Source organism: Excalfactoria chinensis, chromosome 6 (genome assembly GCF_039878825.1).
Source record: "Excalfactoria chinensis isolate bCotChi1 chromosome 6, bCotChi1.hap2, whole genome shotgun sequence".
Classification (NCBI taxonomy): Eukaryota; Metazoa; Chordata; class Aves; order Galliformes; family Phasianidae; genus Excalfactoria; species Excalfactoria chinensis.
The window spans coordinates 11,870,467-11,896,969 of NC_092830.1; the positions used below are offsets into that span (position 1 = coordinate 11,870,467).

Genomic DNA, 26,503 nt, shown 5'->3' on the forward strand with positions numbered 1-26,503 from the left:
CATGTTGTGCTACAAACAAAACTACTGCGCTGAGATTTAAAACCAGCTGCAATAGCTGCAGCACAAACCACAGAAGAAGAGTTCTTGCAAGCTTGTGTTTTAATGACAACTAATGGGCCTAAAGCAATCTGCACACATTCTAGTGCAGGTGATGTGAAATTCCCATGAAGATCTTTGTGTGATAAATTGCAGAGAGAAAGGAAGTGAAGAAACTGGTAATCACACCAGTTCCTAATGAAATACGAGCTGTTTCCTGCAAAGAGACATTACTCTATTTATATCCCTTATCTCTTTTCTGGCCTGAGGGTAATCTAGCGCAAGCTGAAAATATACTGTAATCACCATGTATTTATTCCAGGATATAGACAATTTCTAGCTACCATTAGTCTAAGTGATGGGGTTACCATACATGCCTTTTTGGTCAGCAGAGAAACCTTTTCTTGCGCATCTAGATTTAACGTATTTTAGATATGCAGACATGTGCTACATATGGCATCCACTTTGGAGAGCGCCCACACAGGTACTTTAAATAGCTAACAAGCCTTTAAATGCAGTATCATGCAGTATTACAGTTTCAACAAAGTACAAGGACTATCCCAGCAGAAAATAGAACAGCGTCAGTTACCTTTGTTTTGGAAAGAATAGGAGCACCACGATCCAGCAGCATTTCTACAACTTGTTCATGGCCGCTTCTTGCTCCACAATGGAGGGGGGTCAACCCATCCTGGGGGACACAAACATTATAACCCATTAGATTCAGACACACTAAGGGGTTGGTTTTTTTTGCACTTTCATAAAAAAAAACTCTTTTCTGCAGGATGCTGATCTTGCACACCTGAAGAGTTGAAACCATTTATTTAAATGGACAGGGTACATTTTGGCTCCATTTTCTAAACATGTAAATAGTTGTATCAAATTGGTGCGATGGGCTCTCCCACTTTACATGCATTAGGAAAAAGATAAGCTTGTACATCAGGTACTTTCTGATTGCACGCCTTTATGAAAACTGGGTCAGTCAGTATGCATCAAAGCAAATGGATATTACTTACATCTAAGAAAAAAAAACACTTTCTTACTGAGTTTGATTTTATTACATTGATTTTGACAGGTGTACAGCAGATGAGAAAACCATCTTAACCCCGGGTGGTAAAAGTATGCTGGATTAATTCCTGTTTTTTGTAGCGTAAACCATAACTGTAGAACTTCTATCTGAATGTCTAATCCAGGGTCATGGTTCACTCTCTGTATCTCTTTCAGAATAGTTTTCTTAATGATAGTTTTCACCATGCTAGAAATACATTTCTCAATTAAGACAAAGACACTTTTTTAATGGTAGAGTTATTCCAAATTAAATTGATTATTCTTTGTCTTGTATCCTGTTTACAATGCTCGAGTATTCTGTTGTATGTAATGGGTGCAATGATGAAAGACAGCACACATGCCTTGAGTGACTGTGAGTGAAGTCACATGGAGTTTTTCAGCACCATGTGTCATAATGGTTATAGCAAATAGTAATGTTGCGACTTTGAGAAAAATTAGGAAGATTATGTTTCTTGAATGAACAAAAGCAAATCTTTCATTTGTTACAAGCAAACCAAACTTGCAGGAGATACTGTCTTACAGCAACTACATTGTATTTTCCCCTAATATGTCAGAGAAGTCCTTATAACCAGTAAGGAAGTCTTAAACTAATAAGGAAGCAAAGTAAGACTTTAGTAATTTTTCAAGCACAGATCATAAGGGAAGGGGCCTTTCCAGTGTCTTTCACCACTCTTAAAAATACTTCATATTGCCTAAAGTATATTACAACATTTTCATATAAAGGATTATCTAACTTCTTATCATATATCCTGTGCCTGTCAATTTACACACACTTTGTATGGTAGAAAATACTCCTAGATTACCTTCTTCTATATATTTTCCCCATATATATAATAATGTTAACAGTTTAAGGCTAATGAAGTGTAGAGGGCAGTTGGCGGGATGGATGTACTGATTTTGAGAGTCTTATGGTCTCCTGCTTCCACTTTATGCCCTCTCCCGAAAAGCTTTTGAAATTCAGCAGCAGAAATTCTTGTCATTTTAGTTTTCTGCTATTCTCATTTAAATCCAATGTGGTTCCAACTGTACACTTTCTATTACTGAATTTAAGATGTACAGTTCTGATGCAGGTGAAGGAGAAATTTTTGGATAAGACTTAACCTGAATGTGATTCAGGAGCTATTTTTTCATGCAAGACAAACAATATTCAGCTCATTTCTCAGATTATACTGAGATCACAGAGAATAAGATGCTTTTGCTCACCTCCATAAACTAGAATAGATCATCCTGAACTACCCCTGTGCTTCCCAGAGCACAGAGCTGCAACAGTGTGTTGGTGCTGGGCCTGCAGTTCCTTCCTGCGGCTGACAAGGCTCTTGCAGCTCAGGAGGTGGCAGGCAGTCATGCCTGGTCAGTCACACGGCAGCAGATATATCACACAGCATGACACAACATTGCAATGCAATGTAGGTGCGTGTTGGGACACCGTATCTGAAGCTATTTTTATGGGAACGTCAAGGCTTCCACCAGAAAAGGCAAATATGCTTTGAGACAGCTCACTCAGCTGCAAAGGGTTTTCGGTACACTGAAAATAAACCAACTATTCACCCAGCATAGTAAATGGTTACATTGCCCTAAGTAAAGAAATTCAGAGCCCATCTGAAACAGGTCACAGAAAGACATACAACATTTACAAATGTATATATTTATATAAAATCTGAAATTAGAATACACTGCTCTGAATTCAGAAAGACTACTGATTTTGCCAGGAGATTTTCTAGTAGCTTACTTACTGTTGATACAGACTACGCTACATGGAGCATAAGATGCACCACGTGTTAAGAAGCCTTCTTTCTTTAATATGATAGTCTGCAGTGGCTCTGTAAAACCATTACAAATGATTATGACAATAATCTGCAGATTAAAGACTCTCTAAGTATATGCTGACATAACAAATCATATCATTTGTATTATCTATCCCTCCAGAGATCCCAAGAGCATCTCCAGCAGAAGCCAGGAGGTCAGATTCTGCTCAGACTCAGGCTTCTTTCCCGTAAGCACTGCACAAATCACTGCTGTCTCCAGGGTTTATCCCTATTCCAGGTTGGTGAGCCTCTTAGCAGGTGCTTCTGCCCAGCATGGCCTCTCCACACCCTAAATCACACAAATTCTGCATTTCATCAGTGCTACTGCAAAGAGTCACCAGTGCAGCAGGATAACAAACAAGCTTTGCTATGCTTATACATGCAAAATGCACTTACACTGCCAAAACAGTGTTATTCTTCTCATTATATTTAATCTTAAAGCATGGGGATTTTCTGGAGCAGCTTTTGTACGATCTGATGTATCTTAAAAGAGTACATCCCACATGTTCTCATACAGATATGAGTGCTAGCCTGTTGTGTAGCTGTAAAATCAGTAAAATGAAGATTACAGATTTACTGTTAATCCAAGCTAAATTGTGCTCAGTGCCTACTTCAGACAAATTCACTTTGGCATATGCAGTATTAGGCAGCCAAAGAAAATCAAGCTAATTTGATCAGCCTCTCTAATTACACTATTTTTAAAGTCTTTTCTGGAAGACAGAGAAAAAAATAATTAGGGCAACATTCAGTAAACATGTTACATCAGGCATTAACTGGTCTTTGCTTGAAAGTTACTTAAAGACCAGAGTTAAAAAAAGTTGCCCAGGGCAGACTAAAGCAGGGGATACTTTGGGCTTTGCATGACTAGATATTGAGTACACTAAAGAATTAAGTACAAAATCCCAAGTGCCAGCTGCTAGACATTACACACAGAAAAAAAGGGGCAGCTGGAAGAGAAGCAACTGGTTAAAATAAACAAGACAAAGTAAGTGTGAACTAAAGAAAAAAAGGATGGCTGAGTCACAATACAGATGTAAGATCATTTTTTAAATAACCTCATATGATCATACATTATCTGAACTCTGAACTGCAGTTCAAACCTGCACAACAGTGTTCGTGGTGCTCATCAAATCCTGTTCCTAACGAATATAGTGAAACCTGGAGGCCATGGATGTCTTTTACAATAATTTTAACAGGATAAGGGTTTAGTCCTTCAATTAACCTTTTGTGCAGTAACTCAGCATTGCAGTCTCCAGGACCATCTGCCAGCAGAAAACACAAGTGCTCAAATGACTAAGGAAAAGAATTCATTTACTCAATTTAATGCTCAGGAAAGACTTTATGTGCATTTATCTATAAAGTGGGCACGTTTGTGAAAATAAAAGCCAACAATACATGGAGAACATCTCCAGTACCAATTCCAGAGAATGGACTGTGGGCACATCACAAAGTGACAGCTGAATAGCTATATTTGTCCCATTTAAGAGGAACAAATCCCAGCCCTATCGGCATTAGTTCATCAACACAGGACAGTATCTTCTGCATACTCCTGTAAAGGTCAATTACGGACCTGATAAGAAGAAACAAAGGGCTGGAAATTCCTGCCTCTGAGCAAGGGAAACAAGCTGTTTTCAAGTACTGTTATCCTTTCATATGGGTACAGCAATGTTGTAGTTCACCTTTAAGGAGGTGTTTTGTGCTCCATTATTGACAGTTGCATTAAACAGTATCATGGTATCCAAGAAAAAGATTATTTTAATCAAAACAAACAAACAAAGCTACAGAATTCTCCTTCACTTCAAGAAGAGGTCACATCTACATTTATAAAGCTTTATAAACACGTATACATTTATAAAAGAGAAGTCTCACTTATTTTTATCTGCAAATCCCATTCCTATGTAAAGCTGCATGCTCTTTCAGCACCTGCCTCTGCCCCTCGCAGAGCACTTCCAGGCCAGGCTCAGACTGAGCATCCCACTGACGGATATGATTTGACAGTTAGAAAACAAAGCCTTGGCAGCTTGTTGCCTCTCAATATGCACAGCAGTGGTCACACTGTTGTAAAGGGATATAACGGAAGCTTTTGTCATCCTGTATTTTTGTAAGACCATTCTAAGCCTGAGACATTAAAAAAAGGAGAGTGCTTAAGAAAAAAAGTGAAATGTCTGCAAAACTGACACACCTCAATTGTTCTGCCTTAGGAAAAAAAAACATTGGGTCAGATAGGAATAGCATGAGAACTTCAACAGGCACACATAGTGTAATGGCTTACAGCAACTAATCTGAGTTACTGAACAAGCTGTGCGGTCTCTGATGAAATAGAGTTCTTTTCAACAATAGCACTGTGTTATTCTCAGCCTTCTCTTGCTTTTCCTACTGCTTCTGATCTACTCCAATGACTCTCTCCCCTTTTCAAATCTCCCTGGTAGAGCCCCTTGCTGCCCAGACCAGGGCCTGGTAAATCCTTGCCAGGATGAGTTGGTGCTGCTGGCAGCAAAGCTTCCACTTTGTCACTATCTAGTAGAAAATGATGCCTTCGGTGATGCCAGAGAAGTGCAACATACATATGGCACAGGCAGGAGAAGTTACACAAATCCCTTTTGATATATGGGGAGATGGGGTATTCGGAGGTTTCTCTAGGTGAAACCAGAAAAAGAAAGGAACAAAAACAGAACAACACAAACCACCAAACCCCAAAATCTTCCTGAACTGCACTTTTCCCTCACCGTGAAGCTCTGCCAGACTACAGAGCTGTTAATGCTTCCGTCCTCTTCCTAGATCCTGTTTCCATCACAGCCCATATTTTTAGTTACATAAATCATCCTAATGTATGACCCTGGGGTCTGTGACACAGAAAATGTAACAGATTATGTTTTTGTAACTACAGGAAGAGAACAAGTCAGACTTCAACTATTTAAAATAGTGGTCCCCAACTTTTTGGCTGCAATGAGCCAAATAAATGGGTGTAGAGAGGAAACAAAGAATGCCTTCCCATGTTCCCAAATGCGTATCTGTCACATCATCAAAACGCCCCCCTCCCCCACATAGGATATGCACACTTGCCCCCTAAACCCAGCAGCCTTCAGTGTGGCAGGTAGGAGACTGATATTTCAGACCAAAAGAAAGAAATCACAGAATCATGGAATGGCTGATGTTAAAAGTAATTGAAATATGCCTCAAGTCTAACTGCTTTTTTAAACAACGGAGGACAAGAAAGAGAGGAAGAGAGAAGGAGGTTACTCAGAAAGAATGGTCATATCCCCCCCACACAGAACAAACCCAGGAGCCAATACTACCCTGAGGGAGCAAAGTGCTTCTAAGAAACTATCACAGCAGAAAAAACAAGGGTGAGACACAGAGCCTGCAGCACAGGAAAAAAAAGTCAAATTCTGATCAAGTGCTTGCTATGCTGTCATTTTGATATACAAAGGTAGAAAGCAAAGGGAAGTAACAAGAAAAGAAAATAATGGTTGTTACAGACATGGGCTACTGTGTCCTGACAAGAGAATGGATATGTATGGCAGTCTGTAAAGACTCCAATTCTATACAGTCCAATTCACCACACTGTGCACAGGACCAAAGATTTTATGCAGGCTGTCCCTTAAAATCTCTTGCGATACTGTCACTCTCTTAACGTCAAAAGCAAGAACTACCCACTGTCCACAAGTTATCCCTTCCGTACCCCCCAATGATAAAAAACAGATGCATTTTACAAAGAAATCATGAATTGCTTCTAAAGGTAAAGCAGAAAAACAACTGAAAAAAAAATAATAATGTGTGAATAGAGTGAAAAGGAGCTGACCCAGTTTCCCAATTTGTCACAAAAATAAAAAATAAGAACGTGTCTCAACAAAGACTGCAGGAAATCACAGAGACTGCTGAAAGACTAGAAAACTAAATGGAAATCTGTGCATACACCAGTAAGTGCAAAAAAGATCTTCTTAGGTTGAATTCTTGACTTGTTCAAGATTTTTGAAATTTTTGGAAATTATACAGAAAAAAAAACAGAAATGAAAAACAGACACACATCAAGCTGATATTTCAAGGAAATTACAGTTGTTCCAAAGGTACAGTCACAACACTATGAAGACTGCCCTGCACGTACAGGGGCCTGTTACAAAGACTGCTGTGACAGCCCGCAGCACTAGTTCTTCCCAACTTCTGAACTTCTCTTTTGACCACTGTGTTTGTACATAAAACAGCCTTAAACTGATTTAATCAGGTTTTAACAAGAATTAGATATAACGATCTGCATTGACCTAGGACACTCAGCAACTCAAGTCAGGCACCACCTGGATGGAAACCATCGCTACACCTGGCACAATTACTCACAATTCCAAGCCAGCAGTTAAGCACCAAGTCAGGCAGAAGCTGAACTGTCATATAGCTCTGCAAGAGGTGGTGAGATTCACCACCAGTGCTACACTCTGAAACACTGCCCTGTGGATGAAGATAGGCAAACACACTGCAGTTGAAAGTTATTATTTTAATATTCAAGTTCTGAATGATCTTAACTGAATTCTCAGGTTTTAGTATTTTCCTGTGTAGTCATTTCTACCCAGCTAGCTCAAAACATCACTTAACATTAAGCAGAAAATAGTTTGTTCTGAACTTCGCCATGCAGGTGTTTCACATTGTTTTAAGAGATGTAAATTGTTAGCATCCTACTGCAATCATTTTATAAGGAAGAAATGCAGTACAGTTACAGTAGCCTGCCAAGAAGATGAATGATTTATATTGTACAGCAGCTTTCAGGTCAGAAGCAAGAACTCCATATGGTCACTTGCAGTGTTCATGCTGAAGCTTACCCTTGTTTTGGCATCAATTTTAGCTCCTCGATCAAGTAGGAGTTTGACCATATTTGCATTTCCCCTCTTCGATGCAACATGTAATGGTGTGATATCATTCTGTGGAAGGAGAAAACAAAACATGAAAATAAATCTACATGTCTTTCAGGAACTCTACAATCAGTTTGCTCACAGAATGAATTATGCCAGCTTTGCTGAGGGATAACACGACTTTGTTTATCCGGCAGTATGAAAGGAAGTGAGAGCTGAGTTTCTCCACACGCAAAATACTGGCCTGACATCACCTTTCAAATTATAAAAAGAAACATTCTAGTTGTGGTTGGAATTATAACAAGACATCATAATTGTGCATCATTTCTCAGTTTTTGTATGAGAGCTAAATATCAGATTTACTCTTTAAACCCTAGCAATTTTCTCCATCTATGCTTGTTTCTGAACATATAACAATAGGAATACATCAAAACTTCATTTGTAAGTTAGGAACTATGAAAGATTTTAAAAAAACAGCATTTCATTTGGAGGTCTCATTCATAAACAATAAGATGACAATTCCATTTATTTCTACCGGCAAACTCTGGAAGCCTCTTAAGCAGCTCCGTGTCGCAGATTCATCACTCATGTCATCTACCTGACCTAATACTTTCCTTCCAATAGGTCCATGTGTGCTTCCCCAGCGATGCCCCACAAGACGGCAGCGTGTAGCTGTGCTGCACATTGAGGGCAGTTACATAACTGATGCGTGCGCGCACAAACATGCTTTTTAACAAGATGTAGCTAGGACATTTCTTCATGCTCTGATGAATCCTTTATCTGTTGGTGTATGAAGGATGCATCCTGGATATATTTGATCATATGGAGCTAAGTGGAGATAAAAGAACTTAAATAGAGCATGCAGCTATGGTATGGAGCTACAAACAATTTTAAAGAACACGTTTCTGTGCGTTCAGGGACAGCCCAAACAGCTGGCTGTTTAAAGCTGGCTTCCCCCTCACTGAGCAGAAAGCAGTGAATTTCAGAGAGCATGTGTCCTCTGGCTGACTGAATTGGAAAGGCACCCATCACCTTGACTAGCTGGAAAGCTGTGCAAATGTCTTACCTGGCCAACAGAGCATTAAACAGCACTTCCTCAAAACTGCAGGTGAGTGGAAGGAGAGAAAGCCAGTACCAGAAAAATCTCACAGATGTGACAAGTTGACTCACAGCTTTATAATGTTGCTGTGTACCTAATCCAACATGCTCTATTTTTATTTACTTGCAATTTCCCTATGAAGCAAACCCACAGCTACTAGGCAGTATGAATTAATATTACCGCAGAGGAAATGACAGAGCTGCTTCCTCTGGTACGAATCATTACAGCTACTATGTCAGAGTAGTTTCCAATTTCTTTAAAAAGTGAAATAAAATGTAGAGACAATTAACATTAAACAAGAAGTACTTTCTCAAGAATGTAAATCTGAGACTGTAAAACATGCAATCTGTAAGTCGGTTTTGATAAAGTAAGCTATTTTCTCTGACTGGGAGTTGAATTAAGATATAATACGGGATCAATATATTACTGTATCAGCCACGAAGGGGGCAGAAAAAGCAGAAGACAATTATGTTGAGATACTTTCTACTTTTTCCCTCTCCCCAAGAGGAAAGATGTTACCAAGGTCAGAGGGAGAAAATGACAAATCGTACTTTCTCGACAAAAAACAGTAGGGGAAATAACTCTCATAGCTTCAAGTAAAGGGTACTGCAGGTAATTTAGAGTGAGGACCAGTTATTTCTACTTGATGAGGTTGATGGACAAAGAGACTAACTCAGCCTAATAGACCTCAGTGCCCTGTTAATATGGCAAAATAATTTCTACAAATAATTTGCTATATTGAGTAAAGACAAGAAGAAACGTCTTTTCTAAGCATCATCAAAGAAATAGAAGAGGAGGATAAAGGCATTACAAAAGGCAGGACTAACACAGATTAAAGTATGTGGTTCTCATTCATTTGACACCAAACTACATCAAATTAGTGTGGCACAGGGAAGAATAACCACACAAGAACATGCTCTTTGGCTCTAATTCTTCCCCAGTCCAATCGTCTATCGCCTTAAATGAAAGACAGTTGATTCTAGAGCGAATGGTTGAGTACTGGCAGATAAGCACCTCAACTCGAAAGAGATGACTTCCTCTCAGAAGTTCAGGTTTAGGTCACCCTGTTGGCTTGCAGCAGAGGGGGAAAGTCATACTTATTTTCATAGTCAAAAAGGAGTCCTGTTCATTTCTTTCACATTTCAGGTTAGTACAAATACTACCACAACCTATGCAGCTGGTCTCAGCTTCTGGCATGGGCCAAGAACCCTGGCTGAGAACATGGTGAAATTCTCCAGCACCTAATAAGCACCAAGGCTCACTTGTGCAAGCTGGAACCAGCAAGCCATCTTCCCTCCATTTGATAGACTGTCTTTACAAAAAGCATATACACTAAATGTCTCTAAAATCTTGAAATCCTGAGTTACATTTGGTTTAGAAAAGACTATGGGTTCACATCAGAAAGAGACAGATACACAAAGGATGTATTCATTTTCATCACAGTTTGTTAGAAAAAGCAAAAAAACCTCACAGCTACTGGGAAATAATGATTTGAACAGGAGTCAAGGAAATGGAACACTATATGCCCAGTAAAATACCTGTCCTTATGAGCCAACTCAATTCCTCTTTGCTGGAAGAAGAGAGCTGCAGAAACAGTATTTACCCACTTACTAGGTTGTTTTTTGTTGTTGTTGTTTTCCACCCTTCCCCCCAGCCCCCCCCCCCCCCCCACACACACACTCTATTAACCAACTCAAACAGTTCATGATAGGAATTAAAAGATAAAGAAGAAGCTTATTTGGCCTTGTTCAGCCTTATTAGCTGTGGAAAATATTATGGGAAAATCAGCATAAAAAAAAGATGGGCCAGTTTTCCATTCAGAATTTAACTATGGCATTAAGCTAATTCGAGCTTGCACTGCTAGCAAACAATATGAAGTAATAATTTCGGCTGCCAAGAGTCCTGAGTCCTGCACAGATGAAGGGGAGAATTATGTGCATGCCTGCACAACTGCCCACTGAAGTTTAGGGGAAGCAAATTGTCTTTGGTTAATACTGGGCTTAACTGAGGCTTAAAGAATCACACTTAAATGCATCATGTATATTGCCTCATCCCATCTCTCAGCACACATCTATGACAATTAAGAACATCAACTGACACAAGAACAAACCTCTAACATCATCATCATTAATGTTCCTGATGACAGAAAAAGGAAAGCAAGCAATTCAAACCCCAGTTGTTTGTACTTGTCACAAGAAAATGGAGATTAAACAAAAAAGCTTCATAATATGCACGGCTTGGGTATAGGTTATTAACACTGAAACTGTGGTATCAGCAAACAATATAGTCACCAAATGTAAGGTTCTGAATTCTTCAGTAAATCAACAGCATCTGCTGTCTTTCCAGTCTATTTTTATCTGTTTGATCTTCTATAAATTTCTCCCTTTGTTCTCAAGAAAGAATAGTAAATCAGGAAACTTTTGAAGATGTTTTCCTGCAGTAAAAAAGATGAAACCCCTTCAAGAAGTTGCCATAAAAAGATGCAGTTCAGATCTAGAAGTCTATCAGAGCACTCCTTTCCTTGCTCTCACTGCTGAACTATCAGACACTGGATAACGTCTCATGAAAATCCCTTGCCAGTGAGATCCCCTGCCATCCAATTTGAGAGCTAAAAGAAATTCTGCAATGAATATAACTCACGAGAATAACAACCTAAAACTATACAATAAATGCCCACAGCATTATTAACTAGCATGTGGTCTTTCATCTCCCCTTTGGCAGATGTCAGGGAGTACATGATTCAAAGTATTCTGAAAGCACATACAAATTGAAGTGTGATGGATTACATGCAGGCATTTTCTTTCTGTACCTCACAATGTTGTGCACAGCTATTTTCCCTTTACCCCCATGCACTGCTTGCTGCTACGCTCTCACACAGGCCCTGTGCCTTCCTTTGGAGGTATAAATAGGGTGAAAAGAGATCTGTTTTTCTTCTGTGGCAGCTTCTGCTTGTTGCTGATGAGAGGAGACACTAAGCTCCTTCAGCTGCATCTCCCTACCTACAGTTTCATAAGAAAATTTTAAAAAACTCAAGCTTTCTTATGCTGAGCAAAAAGCCAACTCCACTTCCCATCTGAAATGAGACCAAGTTCCCTCTGACACATGCCACCATTCATCACAGCTCACCAGAACAGCCCACATTATTCCTTACTGTTACAAATTGGCAACAGAAACATATAGGAATTTAGAAAAAAAGAGCTGCAGTAAACTTAAAATGAGCAGAGGTATGATATGGTATGGGACTGCCTTTTTCTTCCATCAAACAGTCTCAGTTTACAAGCGTACAGATGCTAATAATAAACAAAAAAAGTAAATACTTGCACTTGTAGTACCACATCAGGCTTTGAAAAGTATCTTCAAAAAAGCAAACAAGCAAAACCTAAGTGTTTCCTATTGATATCCTACAGTCCTATATTGTCTCAAATGCAGGCTGAGTGGGATATGAGCTAAGTAACACGGGTGCATGTAGAAATAAATCCCTCTGGAGAACTGATGCTATGCCAGTGATATAAACAAGCGATGTCTTGAGCACCTCCAGCAAAGACTGAAGTGGGGACTTGTCCTCTGCAGTCCTGCAAGGGCTGACAGTCCAAGCAGCAGGTTGGCTGCTTGGCTGAAGGACAAGCTGTATTCCCATGCTGCAGCTATTGTCAGGGGGCAGACCATGCCGCCACTCCTTCAATTATTTTTCAAAACACAGTTTCTTGTCAAAATGTTCAGATGAATCTGGAATTTAATAAAATTGTCCTTCTCTGTTCCCACCTGAGAGCTGACTCAGAAGCGACCAAGAATGAATAAAACAGGCTGAAAGCAGACAGACTGCTCAGTGGTGGAGTCTAGAAAATTCCTCTGTGCTTCGGGGCTCCCTTAAGAAAAAAGCATGACATCGGTTGTCATATACTAGAACTGTGATTGCATATATTATTGCATACTCATATATTTATTTTTTCTTCAGGCTTGAGATGCATTAAATGAATCCTGAAAGAAAAGGAAGAATATAGCGAGGAACCATTATGGCAAGCTACCACTAGGGAAATAAAAAAAACCACGTTCTTCTCATGTTACTGTCACTTACATACTGCCTGCTTTTTTTGATGGACTAATGGTGTGCTGCCCCTCAGCCTCAGGGTCATCATTAATGCATGCTGGCCTCACACCACCCGCTCAACATTACCAAATCCTTTCTCAACCTTCCAGTAAGCAAACTCTCTGCAGACAAAACCCACTGCCAGTGGAACTGAGATCTGCTCTAGAAAAGGAGTGTCATGAATGCAGAAGGCTGTTTATAAGGCTGGAAGCAGTTGCATGGCACAATGCCCACCTCTCTTTTGCCATGGTAAGAATGATTTGGACAGAGGTCACCTTCATGCAGAGGATTCCCTTGTTACCCACATCTTCTGACTTGCTCAAATACAGAATAGATGTGAGAGTCACAAGAAGTTTCTTTCAGTCATTGCTCTGAAAGCTGTAAAGAATTATTTTGTTTTATTCTTTTCTAACCATTGTGCTCCCTCGGAGACAGGTAAGAACTTAAGGGGCATTTCCTTATCTGGACTAGATAGGTATTTCCACTGGAAGATAATTTGAGTCAGAAGAATAATTTCTGAAGACTTTGTGAACCCCTTAAATGTGCCTTTTCCCTAATTTTTATTTTAAAAATGCTGTTTATTCAAAGCACCTTTCCCACCCCCCTAATGTGCACATACAGCCATGGAGAAACACCAACTTGTGCTGACTAAGGCAACCTGGTTACACAGCTCCATTGCCAGCCCTCTCAGTATGCTGCCCTTGAGAAGTCCCAAACAAAGCCTGAATGGGAAAGAGCATGCACTCTGCAGAGATGTGATTTATAGCAGAAGAGCTCTCTTGCACAGGATACTGTACGTATAACCAGAACTGCTAACAAAAATGGTTTCTCATTCCATTCAGTGGCTGTAACTTTTTAGTTGATCTGCATATACCTTTTTAGCATGTATCTGCATATACCTTTCCAAGTCCTAGATAACAAAGAGCAAAGCACTCTGCAACAAATTTAAAGGGGGCAGTAGAGAATGGAAACCTACTGTGACCTATCCTTTATCTCCAGCACCTCACCTGCCCTCAGGCTAAAAGTGACCTGATTCTTGGTAAGCAAGAGTGAAGAAGCACCTGCAACAGCATTCAGCATCAGAAGCAGCAGCTGAGATGGGAATACAGCAGTTTTCCCCATGTATTTGCTTGCTGTACACTACAACAACAGGTTTCCAAAAGGAAAGCCTGGAATAGGAGAGTATTTGGCAGGCTACACTCGATATTAATCACTAGATTGGTAGTTCCAGAACATGGAAAGTAGATACTAAAACTATCAAAACACAGGGTAATACTGGATACAGTTTTATACAAAGTTAGAAGAAGCTGATGAACTACATTTGCTCACTAGAGAATGATGTTAGGCATTTTTGCAATCCTTCGGAGCCCAGCTAATGATTGTACTCAAACATTAACCTTGCTAAGGAAACTGACTACACCCTTGGTTAACTTTTCCTTCACTTCCTCCACTTTTTTTCGCCCCTGTGTGATTATTTCACAGCTTAGCAAGAGGGAAACATTAATATGATATAAAGAGAAGCACAGCCATGCATGTAGAAGTTTCTTATAGAGACCAGAAACTAGAACATGTTTCCAGATTAATTTGAGCTGAAGAAGTCAAGTAATTTGGAAGGAGTATTTTTCCTTTATTGCACAATGGCAAAAGCCAAAACAAAACAGAAGTGAAATGGCCTGGACTGAGGTTATGAGGTTAAGGGAGCTGCCTTCCCTAGAAATAGGTATAACTGGGGCATTGCAAAGGTGATTTACTGAAGTCATGTCCATCCATCCTGCAGGGGACTTTCCACGTTGTGCCACATTCCCTGCATGTTCCTTCCCTTTGCCATGTTGTAGCAAGGTCAGAGAACATACAGATTCAGAAAAGCAAATGCACTTCAGTGGAAGACAGGTCACTAAATCTCTTGCTGTGTTGGAAGAGTGCAAATCAGAAGGAGGCACTGTTCCAAACCTCCCAGTCTTTATGCTCTGCAGGTACATAGGCCAGCAGGCACAGTAACACCTGTAAGAGCACCTGGACCTACGCATATTATTGTTAGGAACAATGAAAGAAGGAAACAACGGAGTGAGTGTATGACAGCCAAGAGGAAGGCAGGTGTACACTGGCAGGGATAAGGAGAGCAGCTGCTACTGCATATCACTGGGGACATCATTTATTTACAGTACAGCACTATTGCTCACCTCCTGTCCACACACCAGGAGCCATTATCAAGCTTACATCTTCCCCTGCCTTCATTGCTGGAACACCTTTTTTTTTTAAATTTGGTTTTCCCTTGAGCGCCTCAGAAATCCACTGAAAACACGACAGCTTTGTCTCCAGTCTGTTTTCCTGTTTCTTATACCATTTCACCAGCTCCTCTTTTCACTGGACTCACCAGTGCCTTCAAAGCTCAGAGCTCTGCCTTCATCCTCCATGTCCCTCTACTCTACCTTGACCTGTCCTTACATTCAGTGAGAGCTGGATATTTATCCTGCCCTCACACATTTGTCTTTGTGTTGCCTCATTCCATACAAACAACCCCTGTTACCAGAATCCTCTGTTCTCGTTCAACTCCCCCCCAGAACTGACTGTTATCTAAATATTTTAACATGAATTGAGAGACAGAGAATTGTCAGTTCATATTTACTTAGCCAGAACAAAGGAAAAAGTATTGGTTGTCCAAAGCACTCTTGACATCACCATCCTACAGTTTGGTCTATCTACTTCTAAATGCTACAGTGCATACACACAGTATGATTTTATTTGCATTATATCCCTCCTCCACCTTTACTCTGTTGCATGCCTTCCCAGATTCTCAGCAGTTCAAATAAGAACTTTTCCCCAAGGCAAGGCACACAGCTCATTGTGAAGACTGTTTATAGACATTAAACAAACCAAGAAACAATGAGGTGGCAGCAGGCAGGCAGTACCTGTGGGTCACTTTCAGCATCTGCTCTAGTGCCTGTTTTGTTGTCTGGGTAATCAAGGATCAAGCAAGGACTCTGTTACCTAGTTCTAATAATGATACTTCATTCTCAACTCACATTTATCTGCATCTGCCTACGGATTCACTGCTTTACCAGAATCTAACTCATATTTCTATTAAGCACCTCCATTTCCAGCCTTCTGATAGAACTAAATTCAACTTCATATTACTGTTATTTATGCAATTCCTTTTTTCAGGGCTGCTTCATCTAGATTTGCAACCACCACGTAGTAGAGATGTGCTCTGCAGATGCCTTCACCCAGCTACTGTGAGCACAAACAAGCCATTTAGCACTGAGTCAGCATCAGCCCACTGCTCTTTTGGGCTGATGTCACCGCACCTGCACATCCCAGGCTGTCTGAGCAGTCTGACTCTCTGATGATGAGGAGAGCTCATGGAAAGTGAACCTGGGACTTCTGAATCTTGAAGAGGAAGGAACAACACTCTTCTGACTTCAGGTCTGCTCTCCATCAGTGCCCTTAATCCAAACTGACGCTGCTAAAGCTCAGATTTATTACTTCATGGAAACAGGCACAAACAGATGATGTTTAGCAACACTGGTAATAAATGCTGGTAATTGCTAATGTAGTTGCATGGCTAATCCTTAATCATGTTTCTGAGAGGAAGAGTTAACACAAGATCTGTTCATCTTCCTCACTCCAGTGATTAGAGCCTATCAAATATTGAACACCAAAGTTTATGACAGTTCAAAATGACTTAATGCTCTAATTTGGTCAGATTAAAGCCCTGTGAATAAGAAATCAATGTTATCAGTGAAGCCAAGCACACAAAGTTAGAATATTCCCAGAAGCCCTTAACTGCCAAATCTACCCTTAACTCAGGAATTTCACGTGGATCTAACCTTGGACCTTCTCTCTTTCATCAGCAACATAAAACCTATTTTAGAGATGCATGAGCTGTGAAAAACAATTTGTGAGAAATACACAAGCAGTTCCTATCCTATGATACTCTCCTATTAGCTTTATTCAGTATCTGCTAGTACTCTTCTTGCCGGCGTTAGCAGGTACTGCCTTGTGTTTTATATTTTTTCTTTTTAGCTTTGGGGATTTATTTTCACTAACAGATCACTGAACAATACGTTGAATGAACAGTGGTCAGCACTTGTACTACTCACCTACCTCCTACTTACAGTTTAAAGAAAACATTTTGGGTCAAAACACTTAAGGTGCATTGCTCAGCATTTCTATCCATGCTCTACCCCCCATCAATTCTCCTTATTAATCACAGACAAATGCTAGAGAAGAACTGCTCAAGTTCTGTTTAACTCCGAGCAGTCCTATAGGTAAAACAGTAGCTTATTTAGTAAATAAACACAATGTTATTTTCCTGTTTTCATTGATTTGCAATGTTTATCAAAGACTTTGCTTGATGATGATTTTTTCCTAATCTAAGTCATTTTATAATCCTAAGTAAAAACGTAAGTCTAGAAGCAGTGAAGCTTTTACATTATATTACATACACAGATACATCCCAAGCACAGATACAGATTAGGTAGAGAGTAGCTTGAGAGCAGCCCTGAGGAGAAGGATTTGGGAGTGTCAGTTGATGATAGATTCAAAACGAATGTCACTTGCAGCCCAGAATGCCAATCGTATCCTGGATTTCATAAAGTAAACAGTGACCAGAAGGTCAAGGGAGGTGATTTTGCCCTCTGCTCTGCTCTCATGAGACGACGCTTGGAGAACTGTGTCTATTTCTAGAGGCCCCATCACAAGAAGGACATGGAATTTTTGAAGCAAGTTCAGAGGAGGACCACAAAGATGTTCAGAGGGCTGAAGCACCTCCCCCCTAGGAGGACAGGCTGAGAGCTCGGGCTCTTCAGCCTAGAGAAGAACAGTATCTGAGGGGGACCTTATAGCAGCTTTCCAGTACCTGAAGGGCAACCACAGGAAAGCTGGGGAGGGAATTTTTGAGGGAAGACAATGACAGGATGAGGAGAAATGGCTTTAAACCGAAAGAAAGCAGATTTAGACTAGATATTATAAATAAATTCTTTTCTATGAGAGTGTGAGACACTGGAACAGGTTGCCCTGCAAGGTTGTGAATTCACCTTCCCTGGAAGTGTTCAAGCCCAGGCTAGATGGGGATTTGAGCAACCTGGTCTACAGGGAGGAATCCCTGCCTATAGTAGGGGGGTTGGAACGAGATCATCCTAAAGGTCTCTTCCAACCCAAACCATTCCCTGATTCTATGATATTATCTAAAGTAGGAGGAAAAACTGCATTTTGCTTTTGCTGTGTGACAAAATACTTTAAACTATTTTAAATGGTTTAATAATAAATACTTTAAAGAATACTTTTTTCCACTGCAAAAGCAACATGCACAGCACATACTCAAAACCTTTGCAAAGAAAACTGTTAAATATTACAGTTCAGTCCCATCTAATCACAGACACTATGCCAAATAACTTCACTCATATATACCATCTTCAATACTGCTTGTTGTTTCCCCCCCCCCCCCCCCCAGTTTATTGAAAGACTGCTCAGCAGCAGACACGGGCGAAGTTTCAGAAACCCAAACTACATTAATCCTGGCTTTGTCTCCTTCCCCATTTATCTGAAGAACTATCTTGCTACTCCTTTGGATCAGAGCTTATGGGAACAGGAGGGTTATTTCACCCACTTTAGCATGGCTTTCTGCTATAAGGCTCAAATCTTCAACTCCCCTCCTTTTCTACACCTCACCTCTTCTTCTACCTGTCTTTTTTCTCAGATCTTTTTTACGCATCATCTGACACTCACATATGCAGTGAAGGCACAGCTGCTTTCTTCACCAGCAGCACTTTCCCTTCCTGTTCACTGGAAACAACTGCATATTGAGGACAATTCAACAGGGACAGCATTCCTGCCATATGTTAAAGTTACAGGCGGAAGTAGTCTCCACACCAAACAGCCTGCCTTTCACAACACTAACTATGAAAATAAACAGAGGTTTTCAGGAGTTCAGGTTCAGCAGCATGGACATCCCCTCTTTACATTTTAAAGTAACAAAACAAGCTGTCAGGTCAGGCCTCTCCACTAGCAAACACAATGCACAATTCCACATCTTCCAAGTGTTAGATTAAATAAACTAGAGTAACTATGATTCCATTCTTACCCTTGCAGTGAAGTCCACAGCAGCTCCTCGATTTAACAGCAATGTGGCTACATTGATATTTCCATAGTGAGCAGCTATGTGAAGGGGTGTGAACCCACTCTGGAAAAACAAACAAACAACATATATATATATGTATATATATATTAATATCTGCTCAGTACTCCAAAATTTGTAGCAGATCGTTGACTAAAGCTAATAATAGGAGTGTGCTGCAAGTCACCATTCCAAATCTGTACTAGTTTTCACCCACTGACAATTATTTACTCACTCTCCGAAAGTCTACACACATAAAATCATACTGCTGTGCAGGAGGGAAAATAAATTAAATTAACATAATTATTCTAGAAGATCAGAAGTAAGATAAAACTTTTAGATATTTCAGGAGAAACAGCAGCAAAACGTGTGACTATTAAAGCATTGATCTGATTTTATAATACATTAATTTCTAATGTCTACTCGTTATTGGCATCATATCAGACTCACAAGCCAAATTTCTTAAGAGATTCTTTGGAGAAGTTCAGATACAAGTCATTTGATGATACTTGCTAACTGTTTTTATAAATTCAAAGTAGATGCAAATGAAAACAACATCAAAGACCACTTTAAATGATTAATATGGATTTTTTTTTCCAAGGGTTAGTACCATAAAGATCAGTCTCCCACTGAGGGCAATCACACTGGGTTATGTTCAGACCCCACAAGTTATCAACCTAATTAGAAGATTCCTTACTGATAACATCACCACTTCAGCAAATTATTTTCATATTTAAGTAGTTTTACTTCTTTTTAAAATAATGCTAAAACATGCAGCAATTCCATCAGTCCTGCAAAGTATGAAACCTTATGGGAACTAGATGCATTTCTAAATTGTTAGCAAGCCATGCTAGTTGCCACTGCCTTGCTTCGGGAGTTTGGCAGATTTAAAATCACAGATCACTCCATTTGCTGACACCATCAAGGTAAGTGTCATGCAGAAGCCTGAAATCAGTCTTGGATGCACAACACAACAGGGTTGTCTGCAGCTCTTGACACATCTGGTAAATGTCGACTCCATGAGAATCCCTGAAAACTCCATCTTACATAATATAGCTCATATATGATGGCAATCAGCACCCAAGAACACTTACTCTCATTTTTAAACCCTAGTGTTCAGCTGCAGAAAGCCCTGGTATCTAAACTACAGTGTTCTCTGGCACATGCTACTTCATTTTATCTAAAGCAGGTATCTATCCTATAGAAGGCGATGCAAAAAGAAGGAGGAAAATATGATGCAGCAGCACTAAGTCATGGAGGAGTGATGATGCATATATATATTTATATATACCTCTGTTGTTCTATTCACCATCATCTAGGTTAACACATTTGGAAGCAAAGAGGGGGAAAAAATGAACGGTTAGTTCACCACTGGTGATATGGATGCAAAAAGCTTCATGATTGCTACGTGGGATGGCAGCTCAGACGACAGCACAGTTGGCACAAAGAAAGCTTGACTGAATGGAAGCTGAATGATTGAGTATTTTGAATGTTAATTGTTACATGTTTATCAGAGTTCTTAAAGTGGCAATTTCACAAACAACTAATCAAATGACTTAATTGTACGGTCTCTCCAGCAGACCACCTCAACAGTGGCTTCCATTTTCAAGAGAACGACTGCAATAATATTTTGCTTTTATTTTCCATTTGCAAAGTTTCTACAAGAGAAGTTAACCCTGATTCAAACAAAAAGGGAGAGAGGAAAAAAAAGAAAAAAAAAAAAGAGGCAAGGGAAGCTAATGAAACATTTTTAGTCACAAGCTATAGGAGAAAGTTACGTGCAACTCATAAGCCAAACACTTTAATAAAGGAAGATCTTCACTGGACACAAGATGTGCTCAGCACTTAACAGCATCAAACCTTACTTCCTTACAACTGACCTTTGATTCCACATCAGCATTGTGGTCATTCTGCAGGAGCAGAGCCGCTGCCTTCGTATCATCCTTCCGAGCAGCGATGTGAAGAGCGGGAAGACGGACTTTTCCTTTTGTATCATTTTCAAGCAACAGTGAAACCACCTGGTCATGACCTTGCTGTAAAGCTACTGCCAAAGGTGTGAAACCATCCTGCAACATACAACAAGGCTGCTCAACACTTATTCCAAAATCTTGAGGGGGTGAAAATTGGAAGTGATCTCATCACAGGTGACAGTAAAATTAAAAGACATATGCAAGCAAAACTGACTTGGAAAAAAACTTTGAACTATTCACTTTACACATTTCATTATATTCACAAATGTGTGTGTGTTAGTATACAGAAACACAAAAAGCTAGCACTACTTGAAAGTTACAAGTGAAAATGATGTCTTCATAGCAAATTATCATCCCTTCTCGCCAAAGCTACCAGTTATAACATACATTTATATTTTATTATTAAATTTCATCTCAACTCTCACATATTTAAGTATGGATTTTAAATAATATCTGTATATATTTAAGCAATAATTATCAATAACACATTCATATCTGAAAAAGAATGCACATTCTCCCAATATAGCAATTGCTTTACTACAACTCCAAAGTATAGAAGCGATATATAATCCTCTTAAGAACAGAAGTGATTTCCTTTCAGACCAGTGAATGGCAAACCAAACAAATGTGGAATGAGAAGATCTGAAAAATAGAAGACTTTTGTTTAACAGATCTTAGAGTGGATTCTTCAAACACAGGAAAAGTACAGTCTGAGATGTTTTTATCATTATATTTTTGTGGATTTTTAGAAGACTGAAGAATGGGAGAGTTATTATTTGGAATCACTTTTATCCAATAGAATACCCACAAATCATTCAAAAATCATAATGCAAATTATACTACTACATAGGGTATTTATTTGGTTATTACTTCTAACACTTGATCTGTACGTTCAGAGCTTTTATTACTAGATCTCATTACAGGGTGGTATGTATTGAACTCACTCTATCACATTTTAACTGCTTCTGTCATGATCAAACTGTATGTTTGTGTAAGTGTGAAACAGCAGCACAGCAACAACACAGAAGTATGCCGATCCCTACAATGCCAGAAGTGCAGAGTTCAAACATGAACTTTTTAGCTTTTGGAGGTAGAAATACTGTTTTCAATATGGAACCTCTTCTATGCCTCCCAAAACAAAGAGAAACTAATCATAAGAGAACAAAGGGAAGAATGACAGAAAGACAGAGAGCCTTTTTTTCAAAAATCTGAGGGTAAGATAGAAGAAAATCCACTGAAATTCCTGTTCCTAACAAGTTGTTTATTTAAGGAGGTGCTGGTTGTTTATTTTTCCTTTGTTGTTGAATGATTTATTTATTTAAACTCACTGAATCCAGCCTTCCACTTGGCATGATGCTCACCCTCCTGTAGAGGCGGGGCACGGCTCTGGGCTGTGGTCCTAGAGATGTTCCAGCAGGCAGGGACATGGTATGAAAAATGCTGTGCAGCTTTACAGGCCAAGACTGCCACAGATATCCCCACCAGAGGGCTCTGACATTATAGCTACACTGTACCTGCAGAAATGGAGGCCTGGAGGAACCTTGAGAAAAATAGCACACACATAGTGACCTGGAGATATTTGCTTCCCTCTCTATGCAGCCAATGGCAGTGGCACTGTCAGCTGCTTTTCAGAGACAAGTGCCTTAACTATCACCAGCATCTCTTCTCAACAGACTTTCTCTTCTGGTAAAAATGCTGCTAAAAAGAAGGGGAAAAAAAAATCGTAGGACTACATTTTCCCCTTTCCCTAGGGAAAAGTGAGTGGACAAATGGAAGCACTTCATTTCAACACCAAAATAGCTGCTATATCCTATACTCCAGTTTCCTTACTCTGATGAGGACCGCCCACAGATCCAGTTTGTGCAGAGATCACTGTACCACAGCCAAGAAACTGTGACCAAGAATATTAACAACGACAAGAACGCATTTCCACCACGTGCTATCTGAAATTACCGGCCCACAAAAAGCAATTGCAAGTATCTTGATGTCAGTAGTATAATTAGCAACTACACTTTAAAGCATAAAGCAAAGCCCACTCTAGGGAAAAAACCAAAACCAAACACCACAAAAAACTAAGAATGATTTAAAGACAGCATGTGGATCTACTTTTTTTTTATATATATATTAAAACACCTCTGCTGAAGAGTTACTATTAATGAATAATTAGTTAAGTAGTAACTGTCTAATAACAAAGGCTTCTGAAATTAGAATTTCATATAAAAATTTTAACTAAGAGAAAAGAAACACCTAAGCAATTATCACAAACAAGGTAATAAACGCAACATTGTTTTGTAGTCCGAATCTTCAAGGGAATTACACATGGATATAAGGTTGAGTTGGACAAAGCTCAGCCTAAGCTGACATAAAAAGATCAGGAGAAAAAGCATAGAAAATTCAGAACTTGTGCACAATTCTACATAATTCTATTTCCAGAAAATCAGACTGGCACAGATATTTTTAAAAGTCTAAAACTACTGCAGGTTTCTGGGCGTCCCGTGACATCCTTGTTTTCAATATAAAATAATATTCTGAGAGCTATGCTATTGAACTGATGTTCCAGATTCAAAATATTCCATTTTGTTACATCTGAGCATTTTCAGAAGGTACCTTCCAAGGCACAACTCCTGTTGTAAGCATTATATGTCATTTTGAGAACTTTTGATCCGTGATTTTTACAATATTGTCATCAAAAGAGAAGATTCCCTACATGCAACATCACTAAGCAGAGACGTTACAATGTACAGTGATGCAATGAAGTAATTTTGCCTCTCATATATCGCAAAAAAAAAATAAAAATGCAACTTTCTCAAACATTATTGGTTTTGTGGAACCAGTTCAGATGAAGCAGCCGAGTTCCTAAAAAGTTATAGAGAGAAAATACTTTTTTTTTTCCTTAAACAGCTGGAATGAAGTACTATTGAAATGCTTTTTAAGACTATTTTTAGGACTATTAACATGCCTGCTATTCTTATAATCACTTTGAATATTTTTCTCCAAGTTTCCTCACTGAGTTATAATTACTTTTTAAAACTAGAAAGAAAAACTGTTGTTCGAGAACGATCACAGAACATTTTCAAGGATGGATCTTTCATCATTCTGTCAGCTTGCAATTACCACTGCAAGTCCAGACAGAATAATTGCATGCTGCAGAGAGGGTATCAACTTAGCAATAAACGCAGCTCAGAAAGTACTCCAAGCACTTAGCAACCCTGGGTTTTCCCTGATATTCCAGAGCTGGTTCCGCAATATAAACTGTTCTTGCTTTATGGTTGCTCTCTATATTAGTCAGTACATTTAATGAAGGCAAAGAGAATTTTCGTATCATGCACACAGCTTCTCTGAGCACTTAACCTGAAAGATTACCAGTAATGACTAAGAACAGATCTATTTTTAGAACGGTTTCTAGTTAAAAAAAAAATATTAGAAATGGCAAGAGGTTTTAATTGCTGAAAAGTCAATAACTTGATATTCATCAGCACATTTCACAGAAGTTTTTCTGCTCTTTAATTTTGTACTTAAAAGACAAGCCTGGTGTAAGCTAGCAAGGGTTACTACTGGAGTGCATTATATCTTTTATGTGAACTCAAGAACTCAAACGTTTACCTCTGTGGCAAGGCTCTGACTGGCACCATTATCGAGAAGAAACTTCACAACCTCCAGGTGGTTTTCTTGGGCTGCCATATACAGTGGAGTGAAACCATTCTGAAAGAGGAAAACAGGAGTGTAAACACTTCACAAACATTTTATACATAGCAAAGATCTGCCAAACTCAGGTAGATTAGCAGGAAAACAAACTGCATGCTCACATACTAGTTAGTGACATGATCATCCTTGATTTAACTTAAGATGGGAAAAGGGTAATTATTACTTTAAAAGACACAATAGAATCTTTCAGTTGATCATGAAAGTTATTACAGTCAGGCAAGGAAAGCTCCTTTTACATCTACCACAGAACTGTAGGGGCTGGAAGGGATCTCTAGTGATCATGGAGTGAAACCCCCCTGCCAAAGCAGTCTCCCCACAGCAGGTTGCACAGGTAGGCATCCAGGAGGGTCTTGAATATCTCCAGAGAAGGAGAATCCACGACCTCTCTGGGCAGCCTGTTCCAGTGCTCCATCACCCTTACCATGAAGAAGTTCTTAGGCACGTTTGCATGGAACTTCCTATGCTCCAGTTTATGGCCATTTCCCCTTGTCCTGTCCCCACAGACTGCTGAAAAGAGGTTGGCCATGTCCCTTTGACTCCCACACTTAAGATATTTATAAACATTAATCAGATTCCCCCCGCCTCGGTCCTCTTTTCTCAAGGCTGAAAACTTGAAAAAAAGTCATCTACTGTGAAACTAAAAGTCAGTTTGAACAAACCATTTGGTAGAGAAAAGCTCTGATTCCTGATAAATGAAACTGCAGCTCAAAATACAAAATGGGACAGGCAAAAACAATGCACATCTATAGAGACAGCAAGGTCAATGACTCTTAAGAATAATTTTTTCTCTTCTCTCCATTACCTTTCACTTCTCATTCACTTGCACCTCCTATTTATGGCTTGTATCTCCTCAAAGAGCTGCCTGTAGAACACAGCCTGCTTGTGGTCACTGAGCTACTTCATATTTCTGGCATCAGGAGATCTCGGGATGACTGGTTCTCAGCAGTTTGAGACAAAGGTTTATCAGTGTTTCTGACCACATTAGAACATTTCTCAAATTATGCTCAAGTGAGTGATTTCAATCAATGCAATACTAGTAATATAGGCTGAAAAGCTTAACTCATTCTCTGGCAAGTGCATTCCACTTACAGTCAATGCTTTTATCTTTGCCTTAACTGCACACAGGCCACAGCCTTTCAGGAATTGGATTTCCAGGGTTTAATTTTTCTCTACAGTCCTGTGAATTTCAGAGCTTTGGCATAACTCACAAAACCAAAACACAAAAACATGAAATCATGATACTTGTTCTGGTTTCAAAGTACTTGAAAAGGAATTTAAAAAGTTGCTGCTTTGCACCTGAAATTGCTCAGCTTTCATATAGCACTGTATGTTCCTCAGTGCAACAGTCAGGAACCAGTGGATAAATTCACTTTACAGTAACAACATGCATCACGCATATAAAATTTACTGAACAGTTTGGTAGAGGTGAAACAACCAAATGAACCAGCAATAAAAACAACCAATTCCTTTGTTCTGTGATTTATGGTATATTTTTGTCTTCATGCTCCAGCATTTTCCTTTCTGCCAGCTGCAATGGCACCAAGCAGCTCTTCTCTTCAGATGCTCCCTCCTAAGACCCCCTGGCTTGCCTGGTTACACAGCACTCACACTGTAGAAAATGAAGTTCAGCACAGCATTCACACCACAACCCGGTGTTTCTTGTTCCAGCCCTGAAGTTGTGCTGTCATACAGCTAAGACAGGAAAAGTCTGAGCTTGAGTGGCATGAATAAAGAAGAGGCAGCAGAAACCCAGGAGTGTATTTCAACATTTCTCATTTCTAGA

General features: G+C 39.5%; 1 protein-coding gene across 29 annotated transcripts in view; it reads right to left on the reverse strand.

The window, feature by feature from the left end:
* ANK3 (ankyrin 3) overlaps window positions 1-26,503 on the reverse strand; it is a 340,836-nt gene that overhangs the window by 112,986 nt on the left and 201,347 nt on the right. For 21 of the 29 annotated variants that reach the window (XM_072340789.1, XM_072340795.1, XM_072340791.1 and 18 more), the window contains 6 exons: window positions 24,619-24,717; window positions 20,926-21,111; window positions 20,337-20,360; window positions 19,013-19,111; window positions 7,715-7,813; window positions 626-724 (listed from right to left, as the gene is read on the reverse strand). In XM_072340789.1, the coding sequence (XP_072196890.1) occupies window positions 626-724; window positions 7,715-7,813; window positions 19,013-19,111; window positions 20,337-20,360; window positions 20,926-21,111; window positions 24,619-24,717 (606 nt within the window). The remainder of the gene's footprint in view (window positions 1-625; window positions 725-7,714; window positions 7,814-19,012; window positions 19,112-20,336; window positions 20,361-20,925; window positions 21,112-24,618; window positions 24,718-26,503) is intronic. The other 8 variants (XM_072340793.1, XM_072340814.1, XM_072340794.1 and 5 more) reach the window with 1 other exon arrangement.